General features: G+C 45.1%; 1 protein-coding gene across 2 annotated transcripts in view; it reads left to right on the plus strand.

Moving 5' to 3' along the window:
- The window catches only part of TMC8 (transmembrane channel like 8), a 106,342-nt gene that overhangs the window by 15,283 nt on the left and 75,898 nt on the right, over positions 1-15,161 (plus strand). Inside the window, exons 5-7 of one of the 2 annotated variants that reach the window (XM_078653861.1) lie at positions 5,854-6,000; positions 11,563-11,672; positions 12,769-12,908. In XM_078653861.1, coding sequence (XP_078509987.1) covers positions 5,854-6,000; positions 11,563-11,672; positions 12,769-12,908 — 397 coding nt within the window. The remainder of the gene's footprint in view (positions 1-5,853; positions 6,001-11,562; positions 11,673-12,768; positions 12,909-15,161) is intronic. The other variant, XM_078653862.1, reaches the window with a different exon arrangement.

Here is a 15,161-nt window from a genome sequence, read left to right on the forward strand (position 1 = left end):
TGTGTGTCTGCGGTGACAGTGTCTGCTACAAGCAAATCCAGCTAGCGGCTGCCTCCTGTGGTCCTGGCGTTGTACGGCTGACCTGGGAGATTGAAACACCAACTTGTTGCATTCCTTGGAGGTTTGCATGTCCCCTCGTCCTTGCTTCCCCGGTTCGCCCTTGATCTCACCCTTACTGGGGAGCCACCGCTCTCCCATGTGCATGCGATGCGTGGTGCAGCCGCCGCCGCAAAGTGTGCGGAAAGTGTGTCTCCCGGCGCGCGCGCCTCCTCCCGGTGACGTGCAGTCTGGAGCGTGATGGGAGACGCACCGCACTGATGCAGCTTGCCAAGCCACTGCTGCTGCCGAGCCGAAGGGCCCCTCTAACCCCCGCATAGGCCGTATTGGGGGCGAGGTGGCACGGCCGGGGCCAGGAGAGGGACCCCCAGGATGCCATTGCGCACGTCGGTGAGTACACGGGGCGGAGGGGCGTCTGGTTTAAACGCAGGGCTGGCGCGCCTCACTGCTGCACTTTTACCGCTGCAGGCACCGGGGCGCCTGCTGAGTACTCGAGGGGTGAAGGGCTTCCGTCTGGAGGTGCCTGAGCAGCAGAAAGCGAAGGGAGAGGCTCGAACAAGTGAAGAGCCGGGCGGACTTTATCTGAGTGAAACTGTGAGGACGGCTGTGCCCCGGCGGCACCTGCTTCAGTGCGGACCTGCCGGCATGTCCGGCACCCCCACGGGTCCTTAAAACACACCCACGGCAAGGGGCAGGCGTTGAGTGTCTGTGCGGAAACAGGTGTCTCGCAGCCTTGTTGACCTGGGTGTGTTGACAGAAACCGTAACGGCGACGTGCACTACAATTTCTAGTAGTGCACGTCTGTTTCCTGTGCGGGAGCACACAGAGCATCCTCGGCTGCACAGGGCACCTGTGGCGTCCTGGCAGTCTTCAAAAATTCACATGATTGTTTAGGGCTTGTAATGCGTAACAAGCGCCCGGGGTCCAGGTTCTATGCGCAGCGCACCGCAAACGAGAGAAGACAAATAAAACAAGCATAAAAGGTCAGAGGCATACAGTAGACAAGCATGAGGGTGAAATGAGCGGTAACCACAGCCAAGTGGGGTGAGGGGGCAGCGCAGAGTCCTCACAAAAGGACATAGGGCAGTCTTGGCAAATGCGCAGTGGAAGGGGAAAACTGATCCATCACTGGACTTATTATTTTTGAAAAATTTCCATTCCCTAAATCTCATTTGAGCCCAACCCATTCCATTCGGGTATATCGAGGGATTATCAGTAAACTGCTGTCCCGCTGTCTGCCAGTGACAGCAATTCGCCCTGAACGTCCTCCTGGAGTGGACAAGGCATGGACAAACACTCCTCACGATTCAAGATCATTGTAAAGCACATGTATTCTTTCAGTCTCCGTGGGGTATTCCTTTTGCATCTTGGAGCGCTATTTTTCGAAATGCCATTAGATGTTCTTAATTGGTGTCAAATTATGTCTCCTGGTTTCAATAAATATTTTCATTTGGCTAGTAACATTTCACAATTTTTGCTGGTTACTTTTACTTTAATGTCCAAAACAGCCCTATTGCAGCAGTTGGATTAAAAACAGTAATAATGGGTAAACTGAAATTTGTGCCAGGGAAGTGAACACTGAATGTGCTATTTTCTATACTTGTGTTTTCATCCTGTTGTAGTTGCGTAATGTGTTTCTGCGTTGCACCTTGTTGGCAACTGCAATAATCTTATCAGGGTAGGGCCGGCTGCTCTTGAAGAAGCAGTGCAGACTTCCTGTTCTATCTGAGCACCGTGAAGTTTTCCACGCGGCTATTGGGATGTCTATGTCTGATTGGTGTCACCGTATACTTGTGTAGTTATGTTTTTGTAGAGCGCCCACACCACTATTATATGCCTCAAACCACTGAGGGTGGGGGTAGGGAACAGAAGAGGAAGGAAACAGCAGGAGAAATCCGCAAGAGGCTGAGACTGTTCAGAATCCGTAGGCAAGCCAGGAATGCCTGTAAGGGTATGGAATGTCATTCATTACAGAATCTTCAAATTACAGCCGCTATTAATCAGAGCAGGCAACATATTCTGTCACCCAGTATTTCAAGCCTTCCTCCCAGCACTTTTTTGTTTTCCTCAGTGGTAGCCCTTCAATGTTTACCTCGGGTTGCACATCACTGATGAGGCCTAAGTAGGCCGAAACCGCTCTAGGGTAAAGAAGTGCATTTTTGTTCACTTTTTTCATAACACAAGTTCAATGGGAAGTCTTGATTGTATATGCGGAAAATCTTTACATGCCATTTTGATTTTGTTATGGAGCACACAAGTGGAACAACAGAGTCCTGACTGAAACTTACGTAGGGAACTAAACCACCTTTAACCCTGTTTAGATTTACTCACAAGTTAATTCCTCCCTAACTTTCTTCCTCCTTGTTCGCTCCTCTCTTAGGTAACTGTCCTCTTAACTCTCATCGCATCCCACTGATCCCTTTAGGTCACTCACACAACCATCCGCGCCCACAAGAACCAATCCCTCTATCTATCGCCCTCCCTCTATCTATCTGTCACCCTCACTTTATCTATATATCGCACTCGCTATTTCTATCTGTCGCATCACCACAGCATCATTCAGCACCACCACAGCATCACTCGGGGGCACCACAACATCACTCAGCGCTACCACAGCATCAATCTGTGCAACCATTCAACAACAACTGGTTCAAATATGTTCTCTCAATGTTTCAAGCTTTATTACAAAATGTCACAAAAAGGTGTTAATATTTCACTTCTGTTCCTGGATTTTCGTCACAAAAAATACACTGAACATAATCTTCACAAAAGTTATTTACCAAAGTTTAAGCTATTGCCATTATAAATTACAATAACTTTTATTTACGTATTAATTATTTTAAAAAAAAGCCATTGTTATTTGTAATATCAATACATCTAAGTCACATAAATACAACACATATTGCATTATGAATGCTATCGGTGTCACATTTGCGAAAGTTAAAACTATTGGCATTGTAAATGACAAAGCTATTAATTTAGCTATTTTCAAAACCAACACATAAATACAAAATTTGTCATTTACAATACCAATAGCTCAAACTTTCCTAATGCGAGACCTATTGCATTGCAAATGCTTGTTATTCTTTAGGTACAAATTTTTATTATTGCTTTTCCTCTTTGGCTTGTATTTAGATTTATGATTGATATCTTATATCACTTATTCCGTCAAATTATTTATTCAGTGTGCTTTCTAGTGCTTTTTGTTTTATATGCATTGTTATATATTGTACCTATGATTCTATTTACTTTAGTAAAGCTTTTTAAACTAAAAAAAAACATAACTCCTGTGAAGTGTAGGTTTAAAACTACTGCAGAATAAATAAATATGAAACAATAAAAAAAAACGACTGCAGAATTACTGCATTATAATTATGTTCTAATACCTAAAAAAAATATTTGCACCTTTTGCGGTTAGCTATGGTACTGCAGCACTCCAAATTCTTAGCATACGCAGTTCAGACAGTTCCCCCGACCCCAGGACCCATGCCTTCGGTAACCTCAGCAGGGACTCTGTCGGGTTCCTTTGTAGTTAATTGGCACAACTAAAGATGGAGACTGAAACCAGTTTTCACACAGGTGAATCAATCACTGCAGTAAGAATTTGCAACTTTCTTTATACAGAGTGCTCCAAATCCTGTGCATATAGTGAAGAACAACACAGCGCTCCTGTATCGTGAGAGTACGCGCAACTCTGATCATGAGATAGTACGGGCAAATGCAATATGAAGACATCAGAGCTGGACTATTGTAAGGACCAAGGCGGAGACAAGAGCACTGTGACATTCTTCACTATGTGCACTGGGTGTGGAACACTCTGTAAGAAGAATGTTGTTTATGAAGTGACAGTAAGTATTGTAGACAGATATCTTGCACCCAGATGGGTGTGAGTGAGTGAGTACAGATTTGTATAGCGCTGGCTACCCGGGGGCATCCCAGCGCTTTAGACCCATCTCAGACAAATCACTCAGCAGAACAGAAAGGTCTTCAGCCGCTTTCTAAACTGTAGATGATTAGGCTCAAGCCGCAGGTAATCGGGCAGCTGATTCCAACTTTTTGCTGCCTGTACTGCAAAACGTCGGCCCCCTGTACGAGAACGCTTGATCCTCGGAACAGAGAGCAGATTGCGGTGGTTGGATCTAAGAGCTCTGGGCCCTTGATGGTGCCTCAGAAGAGGGCACAGAATGGCAGGGCCCTTGTTGATTATTGATTTGTGGGCCATACACAAGGCCTTAAACTGGATCCTTTCCTGAACAGGTAACCAGTGTAGAGCCCGGATGGCCGTCTTCGCCGAGCTGTGTCTAGGGACATCCATAAGCATTCGGGCTGCGCAGTTCTGGACTGACTGGAGTATCTTAATGGTCCCTAATGGTGCCCCCAAGTAGACCGCGTTCGCATAGTCAAGCCGCGAGAGGATCAGGGACTGAACCAGGATCCGTCTTGCCTCGAACGGAAGAAGGGTCAGGACCTTCCGTAGGATCTTCAGAAGGTCGTAACAGGTAGCGGCGACCTTACGGGCTTGAACTTGAAAACTAAAGGTGGGATCAAGCCACACCCCCAGACTTTTAATTTGCTCCTTCGGGGGAGGGGGCGGACCCAAACATATGGGCCACCAAGCGTCAAGATTAATGGGGGCCTTATATCCCAGCATCATAATCTCTGTTTTTGAACCGTTAAGTTTAAAAAAAGAGGCGTCCATCCAATCGAGGACCTTGGTGAGACACGGGGAAAGGTTATTGACCCCGGAATCCACAGCATCTGCTCTAGCCAGGGAAACCACCAACTGCGTATCGTTGGCGTAGGTGACCAATTGGATTCTCCTGGGAAGGACCACATAAGCCAGGGGCCTCATATAGATATTAAATAGAGTCGGGCTCAATGAGGACCGTAATGCAGTGGGAATTGATCGGATGCTGCTTCCTCCTCGAAAACTGCAAAGGATCTGTTAGCAAGGAAGGGCCGAAACCAATTAAGCATGGTCCCCACAATGCCAACCTCCCTCAGCCGCTGGATAAGGAGTGTGTGGTTTACAGTATCGAAGGCTGCGCTGAGGTCCAAAAGGACCACCGCAGCGCAGTCTCCTCCATCCACAATTTTCCTTGCCTCCTCCACTACTGCGACCAGAGCAGTCTCAGTTGTGCAGCTATTTTATGCGTATGTGCAAATTCTTCCTTGGTGACCCTGTTTGCAGTACTGCACAAGAGGCATGGCCAGTCCATGAGGCACCATATTACTAAAGATATGTTAGTTTCACTTCTTAGACATGTCAATGGTGGAGCAAAGTTATCAGTGTCTGAAACAGCAGATTCCTCAGAACTCTTTGATGACTTTTGCCTGCTCATGCACGCCTCTTGTAGGCCCATTCTTTCTTCTTCATGGCCCTCCCAGATCCAGAATCCTGGAGCTGGGCCTGGGTATTCCTGGGTAGAACCTACCTTCTCCAAATGAAGTTGGTAATATTCACAACATGTCTAGTAATCCTGATTATTGGTTAGTAATACAGCTGAGTGGTTGAGTGCATACTGCAGAAATCTGTGTGAAACCTGCAGGTCATGGGTTCAAATACCAACAGTACAGATTCGTTTTTTAAACTTTCTGAGGTCGATACAATGAGCACTTTTGAGTTGATATACCACATTTAAGCATCAATCTGCTTTTCACTTTGTGGTCGTGTGCACTCTGCAAATATTCTATAATATTGCTAATATTGCTTTTTTTATTGACCAATCAGGAAGATCCCGGATAGGTGGTTCTGTTAGTATTTAACTAATTGTTTGTGCTCTTCTATCAATTTAGGGCGCTTCGGGTCTGGGATCCACTCTTTCTTCACATTCCTGCGATTCCTAGTCTTCCTGAACCTAGTGGCCCTCACCCTGATCTCAGCGTGTGTCCTGCTACCTAACTTCTTCTTCACCCAACCTTCAGGAGCTGCCGGTCCCAGAGGTGAGTGAGACCCCCATGACTTGGAACTGTACTGTTCTCTATCCCTTAAATGCAGATGGGGCCACTGAGCCCAGCCTGTCTGCCTCTGTCCTTTCATTCCCAAACAATAGGCATATAACAAACCATAAATGTGGCCCCAACAAGAGGGACCAGCAGATGCCACTTATTGCGGCACAAATCCTACACCGTTCCTGGTCACCACCACCAATTAAAGTTTGAAGAAGGTAAATACTGTGTGGTGGATGGTGTGTCATTTTTCACTCATTTCAAACGTTTGGCAGTGCCAATAGCTCATTGTGACTTGATGGGCTCCCAGCAGCACCACAACAGAAGAAAATATTTCTATAAAGGGGTTGCAGCAGCACTGCACAAAGGTCTGTCAGATGGTTCCGTTATTTCTTTTTTAATTAGAATACCTCTGCCAGAAACCGGTCCTCGGAAGCTTGTTTCCGGTCCAGGGAAGACATGGCTTGGCAGTTCGGGCTGGACTGTTCCCATGAGGCACAGGGTCAGACTGATTTGCATATAGCCATGTCTGAACTGGGGTAGGCAGAGTGGGCTAAAGAACGGTGATGGATTAAGCCCAGATCTTTTGACTGGGTGTGAGTGTTTGATTGATTCAGATGCTCCGTCCATCACCACCCCCCTTTTGTACCGCTTTTGGCTGCCAAAGGTGTGGCAGGGTATGCTCAGACGTGAGTCCCTTGCTCACTTTGCCACTGGATTCAGGCAAGCTGGGCGGAAAACGGCTGGAATGCCAGAAACCGGTCCTCGGAAGCTTGTTTCCGGTCCAGGGAAGACATGGCTTGGCAGTTCGGGCTGGACTGTTCCCATGAGGCACAGGGTCAGACTGATTTGCATATAGCCATGTCTGAACTGGGGTGGCAGAGTGGGCTAAAGAACGGTGATGGATTAAACCCAGATCTTTTGACTGGGTGTGAGTGTTTGATTGATTCAGATGCTCCGTCCATCACCACCCCTCTTTTGTACCGCGAAAGTGCCATTCCAAACAAGTACAATAAAAATAATACAAAACCACACACTACTATTGCTCTGCAGTGCTGCAAAAAGACAGATAATACATACAAAACACAGAGAAAATATTCAGTGTTACATCACTGAAGTCAGAGTTTGTGAAAAATCCAAGCCTCACACAAAGAAAAAGTGTATTTATTTTTTATTTTATTTAATGCGATTTTATATAGCCCGAACATTACCCGTAGGTGTCAGAGCGCTTTACAAAAGAACCAGTTGCGTTACATAAGGACTATGGATTACATGAGTTACATAAGAGATACAAACAGAAGAAAAAAACATTTGCAAATGTACAAGGTGAAAAGTCACTCAAGTAAGAGATATAAACAGGAAAGAATTGCACATATACAAGTTGTAAAGACACTCAAGGGAGAGGTACAAACAGATAAACTCTAGAATCACATAGGAATGGTAGTAAGTACAAAGGTCTACTACATATACTAGTGGTTAGAGTTGTATATATACAAATAGTAAGTTCACACAAGAAGAGATATAAACAGGAAAAAAATTGCACATGTACAAGTTGTAAAGTCACTAAAGGAAGAGATACAAACAGATAAACTCTAAAATCACATAGGAATGGTAGTAAGTAGGTTGTATGTTAATACAACGCGGTGTTTACACTGCACTACCATTACAACGCTGGTTTTACAACGCAAGTCGTTACCACGACTTGCGCTGTAGGGTGCTGGACTTAGGAATAGTAAGATTTACTATTCCAACACCAGCCTACGTACAGTAGGGAAGGTGTTGGAATAGTAAATCTACTATTCCTTATCCTAGAGCGCCCTCCAGCGCAAGTCGTGGTAACGACTTGCGTTGTAAAACCAGCATTGTAATGGTAGTGTGGTGTAAACACTGCGTCGTAATGGATGTTCCCCTGTAAGTATGAAGGTCTACTACATATACTAGTGGTTAGAGTTCTAAATATACAAATAATAAGTTCACACATGATTACATTTTTACAGCTATTAGGCTTGAACAATTATATAACACATATATACATATATATATATATTTAAGGCAGTCCAGCAAAAAAGAGAGAAACAATTGAGGGTCATCAGGGGGAGTTGGGAGGGAAGAAGGGATGGAACAAAGGTCAAACAAAATGGCGGGTCCTGGTCGTGGGTATAGACGGAGACCATATCCAAAAATGGCAGGTTGCACAAAGGTCACCAAAGTCAAGAATCCAGAGGGGGGACCCAGAAAGCAGGATTCCATTGAGTAGAGTCAGAGGGGGGAGGCAGCCACAAGCAAACCAAAGGCGAACGGAAGGCTATATGATGCGTGCACAGGCTCTGGACCACAGGGGTATCGGTGTCTGTTGAGTTCTCAGCAGGACACAACAGTGTTGACAATCCACAAGAAGAAAGACCAGGAAAGTCAGCATGGTAGTGAGGGAGTAGTCTTGGCGAAAAGGGAGGCTGTAGCGAGGTCTGGGGGGACGGGTGGGGGAGGGCTCACCTCCCAGGCTCAGAATGGTACGGAAAAGCCCGGGAGCGTCGCACCACAGCGCCGAGTATATTTGCCAACAAAACGCCCCCATACCTGGAGAGGACTCACGGGTCACAGATGTCCAAACTGAAGCGTAGCTGGAGGGCAGGCAGGGGGGAAGAAACAGCGGTCGCTCCCGGAAAGCCGGGTATGATCAGGAGGGGTGAGCCTCGTTCACGCTCTTCATCAGCCATCCAGGGAGCTCCCCGAGGGGTAGAACACCGTTTAGACAGGCCCCCGAAATTTGCTGGTACTCACAGTCCTTCATTCCAGCCCTGAAGGCCAGCCTCGCTCCTTCCGCCCTCGGCTACTCCAGGGATGCACCTGGGCACTCAGGCCCTTATAGTCAGGGCAATGTATCAGCAAGAGAGTGGTAAGGGTGTAGTATGAAGCTGGTGGTGCATTTTCTAGCACACTGTCGCAAATATAGCACAATGTAGTAGTGCACTGTCATTTACAGACACCACACTTTTTATTGAAAGGACATTTACATTTTCGCAGACATACAGTTTTACTGATAAAATGATACAGCGCACAAACAATGTGTGGAAACCAAGTTTTAGCAAATATTTATCATTTGCTCATCACCAAGTAGAGTCTTGCTTTAACATCTTTGCTTCCTTCAGCACACTTCAGAATTGCAAGAGAAATATGCTTTATTTGTGCTTTCCTAAGTTGATGTATTCTGAAATATTTGTACAGTTAATTTACAGGTATTTAAATGTTGTGTGTTAGAAAAAAATGGCGTCCGGTAGCATGTCCTTTCACACTAACTGTACACCAGCAAGATTATCACATAGTTCAATTTACAGAATCTTCTCACTTTGCAGTCAAAGAAAGTAAACATCAATCTCTATGTTCAATGAGTAAGCAGCAATTTGTCAGAGTACTATGTACTAGTACTATGACTTCTGACCTCTGTCTTTGAAACCAAGCAAATGTGACTAGATAAAAACAAAATTTAAAGGTATCTTTATTGCCCTTTCACATTCTGAAATCCGGGATGGTTATTATGGGAGAGCTGCACCCCTCTGACTGTGTGTTGGATGACTCGCGTTAGCGCCTTGATGCCCTTGTGTTAAGTTCTGCTTTATAAGACTCCATTCATTCATTCATTCACCCACACCCTACTTCCAGTGCCTGTGTGGGAGCCAGGTTCACCAACATTTTGGTGAGGACCGTGCCAAATCATGTGTCATCAGATCGAGGCAAGATACCCTTCATGGCCTGTGGGATTCAATTTCAAATTGAAAAAAAACAACAATGGACAGATCTCCCAGCTTCTTGAACTATGTGTAATCCACAAAGGTATTCATTTTGGATAGGACCAACCAACCTGTTGACCTACCTTGATCACGGGTGACAGGGGGAGCAAACCCTAAATCAGGAAGAGTACTAATTACTCCAGACACTATGTAATGATGGAGCTTTCTCATAGGAAAGAAGTCACAAAGTTATACACCTTTGCTTGAATGGGAATAGTTCTATTCTACAATCAAAGCCGGAGTGCTAACATTGCTAAATAGTGATCTATTTTTAGAAGCAATCAGCCACTCTTTGTTGATTTAAGAGGCTTTCTGTTTTACTGTTTTACGCTATATTACCACACACATGTTCAGGTTAAATGTTCTAGGGATCAGTACATAATCTTGTCAATGTGGAATCGAATGATGAATCAAATTCCTTCTTCAGGGCACAATTTGCCTTTCCGCTTCCAGTCTTTACATAAAGTCTGTACAGTCACTTTCTAATTTGCTTAAGTTATTGTGGGCCAATTATTATGAAGGACTTCTCGACCCGACGAGTGCATTTTTCCTAATGAAGTCGTCATAAGTGAGGCAGAATGATAATGCAAGCACCAGGGATTCATGAGTCCCATCTACAAAGCGGAGTCGATGGACCATCCTTCCTGGCATCCAGCTGCAAGTGGAAGAGTCACCTGCCAGAGTCTGATGTATGCAAACAAATGTATAGTTTAGAATGTTCCTGCTCATATATAAGCCATACATTCACGTCTAGCTATTTTTGTGCCTGTCATTGTTAAGCACCAGTGAATATCTGCCATGCAGTAAACAGATATTACAGGATGCAAAGATTGCTTTAACAAGATATGCGCTCTCATGCTGCCATTCTTTACTTAAAGATTTTATCATATGAATATAACTGATGATGGGTCATGTTAAAGGCATGTGTATACATGGCCTCCTGAAGACACCGTGGGATATGAGTGCAGTCTGGACCCAGGGACCTCGGAGGCTTGTGATCATATTTAATTTTAATTAGTGCTATGAAGTCGGTTACTGATTGTGCGTGCGCTAAAAACAACAAATAAATATTAGTACACATGGAAATGTGAAAAGACATTTTAGAAGGCCTTTTACTTATTATAAAGTCACATGTAACTCTCCCACATACAATGTGGAAATTTATCTTTTAAGTGAAACAATACCACATGTAAACCAAGGCAAGGTAAACTCAGTCACCATATATATAACATATGTGTTTCAATTGCAGGTTTTGAGTTTATGTGTATAAAGTGATCATGCTCATGTCAAAGATGGCGTTCAGTGTGTCTCCCTTGCCATGTGCAGACCTGCTAATGCACCTAACACCTTCCCAAGCTCTATCCAGCCAGTCATTACCTCTGATAATAATACCTGGAGGGCCAAGGGTGAGAGGGGTTCCCTCGACTTCCTGAGCTGCCCTGACCCACTTTCCTCCTCTGCAGTTCCCTATAAGAGTGATGCCCCTCACCAGGTTTAATGAAGCCCCGTGCATGAATATTTGAGGAGGCACGGACCCCACACCTCACCAGTAAAACACGACCAAGTGTTACAGCGCCTCACACTTTATTAGTGGCCCAACCCGCTTTAAAGTGCAAGTGTAGTGACACCTGCTTTGGCACACCTTTCTGCTTCTGCATCTTATGACTTTTATGCAGTACTGTATACCTTGTGCTACCAGTGTCCTTGTGACCAACTCTTGTCACCACTGCTGACTCCTTGACTGCTCCTGCGTCTTCCTTCTCTCCAGAAGATGCCACACTCGCTGGATGGGACCCCCAATGTATGAATGCCAGTGCAAAGGATGCGAGAAGCGACACAGGCGTGTACTCATACTTTGTGCATCTCTTCACAGGAAAGGTAAGATGGCGTTGTGTGCTGCTGATCCTAAGCACTGGAGTGTGGGAGATGAAGCAGCAGGAAGAAGACAGGAGGGAGGCTCTAAAAGTGGTACCTTGGGTGAGAGGGTCTCAGTGCCTGACCTTCCAGGCTCTTGCACCTTTCAAGGGAAGTACCTCTTTTAGGCAACTATGATTTGACGACTCGCTTTCTCCTTCCAAACTGCGGTCAAAATGCAAAACCTCATGTCCCCCAGACAAGGCAAAAGAATATTAGGATTTCTGGTTGCTTCTCGAAAATGTCCTTCTTCTCGAACAACTCCCTTGCACAATACACAGTAACAAGTGTCATAGACCGCTTGTGGGTGGATGTAGACTGCCACAAAATGGCAGCAGCAGGAGTGGTGTGAGTACCCTGATGGGGAGTTGGACATGGGCGAGAAATGGCACAGATTGTGACCAGGAGATCTGGGACATTTGTCAGGGGCTGGATTTAGACCTTTTGATTTTATGAAGAAAGATATGCTTTGCAATACGTATAGGACTTTACAATCTATTTAGTGATACAAATAGTTTTTTTTATGGAAGTGCATGTGTGACAGAGGCTATTCCGATGTGGATTGTATTAGCACTGGGTAAACTTAAAGGAGTGCAATGCCCAGAATAACTTGGATCACATTTAAACATGTTTTGAGTTCTGAAGGCTATGTCTCCACATCCTCCTGCCATCCAGATTTTCATGTGAACCTGTTACCTCTACATGTATGGGCCAGCCCCAGCCTCATCAACGAGGCATAGCTCAGTGGGTCATACACCTTCTTCAGGGGGGTGCGTGTAACTTGCATGTCACAGGCTCGAATGTGGGCAAGCTCAACTCATTCCTTCATCCTTCTGAAGTCGAGGAACTGATTGTCACGTAATTGGGTAATAATAACTACAACTGTAGCACGAATGGAAAATTTAGTTTGTGGCACGTGAGACTGTAAGGGTAAATGGTAAATGTGTTTGAGTGTATGTGTGCTTGTGTGTGTCACATGATCTCATGCTCCCTCTCACACAGAGCCCCCATCTTGTGTTGTCATTTTCTGATGTGCATTTGTTGTGTGATCCCACAACAGGGATTCCTGGAGGCTTCCTACCTCTTCTATGGACACTACCAGCAGAGAGAGCCGGCCGGCTCCAGCTTCAGGTTCCGCCTGGCCTACCTGCTGAGCATCCTGGCCTACCTCCTGCTCTGCTTTTCCTGGATCACAAGACAGTGAGTTCACGAGAATGGGTCTGCGGCGTCACTACGGGATATTTCTGGCCTGGTTGTCAAATCTTTGGATCTAGATGCCTTCACCTATATTACATTTAGAGTGCATTACATTATCTCACTTCGGAGAAATGGCGGGGTTGCATGATGTTCCATTTCCAGGAACCTGCTTTTCTATTCCCGGGCTTTCTTTCTCTTTTTACAAATCGTTGTTTTTGGTTGTGTTATTCAAATTAGTTTAACAAAGTGAACTACACGTCCACTCAGCGTTCATAAAGCTGTTAAAAAAATGCCTGTGACTGATATATGTGGGCACTTGTGACAAGGGGCTTCAGGTAACGCTAGTGAAATGGTCTGATTACTTACCGGTGATCTTCATTACTCTTAGTAATACTCGTCCTCTTCCCAGGCATCACTTGATCAGGTTTGTCCCCACCTTAGGAAGGAAACAAAAACAGGAAATGCTAGTCAAAAACCACACCCACCCCAGCTGGGAACTATGGAAGGAATGGTATGCCTTCAGCACGTCCTATAAAACCAAGCCATGCTAAAGGCCTGACACACTATGTGATGACTGGGACGAGAACGAGAGGACTAAGAGGGATGAAGATTACCAGCCAGTAATCGGGCCATTACCTAACATCCCTTGTCCTTCTCACAGTCATCACTTGATGAGGATACCCAAGTTAACAAGGTCTCTGACAACAAAAAGCCTCCTTGACTTCACTAACTTTCCTTCCTCTCCTTCGTTTTTCTTTCTTTATATATGTGTACACCCAACATACACTATGAAATGCAGAACCAGAGGCGCAACTAGAGTCAAATGTCGGGAGGGGCTAAGAAAAAATTTCGGTGGGGGCTGAATCTTTAGGCAATCGGCAGAGTCGAGCTGCATGGGCTCTTAGAAGGGGTGAAACAACAACAAAGCCCCACTAACATGCACAAGGTCTTTTAAAGACCTGTGAAGTGCTCGGGTGCGGCTGTGAGAGGGCCGGGGAAGTGTCTCATCCCGGGCTGCCACACACGACGTGGGGGGGGGGGCTGAAGCCCTTTGAGGCCAATTAACACAGTGATATAATGCAACACCCAGTGGTTTAATGAGATTCATGAAAACAAATATAAACACAACATATAATCGAAGGACACACATTTATTTAGAGTTTGCTGACTGCAAGCCCTCAACACCGAACCCTTTCCCTTCGTGGCTAATGCTCTGCAATCGATAGTTTCTAATAAACGTGTGTTCACATGCCCAAGTTCCAGCTCTGCATATTTCCTCAAGTGAAACCACTGGAAATTGTCCCCAGGAGGCCGCCAGCAGAACTTTGAAGTAGATGGTCTTTCTTGGAGGCAGAGGTCCAAATACGGAACGCTGAACCTCCCACAGATCTTCAGAAAAATCTTCTTTGAAAGTTGAAGGTTTTGGGAAGCAGAAACACTCTGCTTAAGTGATCTGCCTCTATATTGTTTTCCCTTCGGATATGAATTGCTGAAATTAACAGAAGATGTTTCACCCCCCAAACTCCCAGAGCACATACTACTTTGTTGAGAGAATGAGAATGCGTGCCTCCCTGGTGATTTATCTATGCCACTGTTACTGTATTATTTAATCTTACCAAGATATTTTACTTCTTGAGAAAGGGTTGAAACTTTTGGCAGGCTCGAAACACTGATGTTAGCTCTCGCCAATTCGAGGACCTGGCAGCTTTTATCCAGTTCCATTTCCCCTGCACTGCATACTTCTCCAGGGTTGCTCACCAATCCCTCTTGCTTGCTTCTATTGTGGGAACTCTTGGCTTGGGAGATGCATTTGAAATCCACAGAGTAAATTCTTTGGTTCCATCCACCACTGTAGAATCCCCTACATTTCCGGAGTAAGAAGAATAACTGTTTCCAATTTTTGACCCACAGTCTGCAGATGTTTGTTCAGGTGCCATAAAAGAGGACAGAGATGCAGTCTTGCCCAAATCACTCTGAATACAAAGGAAGCCAAATAGCCTTGAATCTGCATCCTGTTTCTTATCAGAACTTTTTTAATGAAAAAGAGTACTCAACAAGTATTGGAGTCGCAACATTCTTTCTTGTGAAAGAAATACCTTGTCCAAGTCTGTGCGGAACCTTGCTCCTATACATGCCAGATCTTTTTCTGGAGTCATGTAACATTTGGTAATATTTATAGAAAACCGTGGTGATTTACCATAAGAATGGTCTCTTGTATTGCTTACAACACCATTGGTTGTGAGCAGGCATGAGTCA

This window comes from Lissotriton helveticus, chromosome 7 (assembly GCF_964261635.1).
Source record: "Lissotriton helveticus chromosome 7, aLisHel1.1, whole genome shotgun sequence".
Taxonomy (NCBI): domain Eukaryota; kingdom Metazoa; phylum Chordata; class Amphibia; order Caudata; family Salamandridae; genus Lissotriton; species Lissotriton helveticus.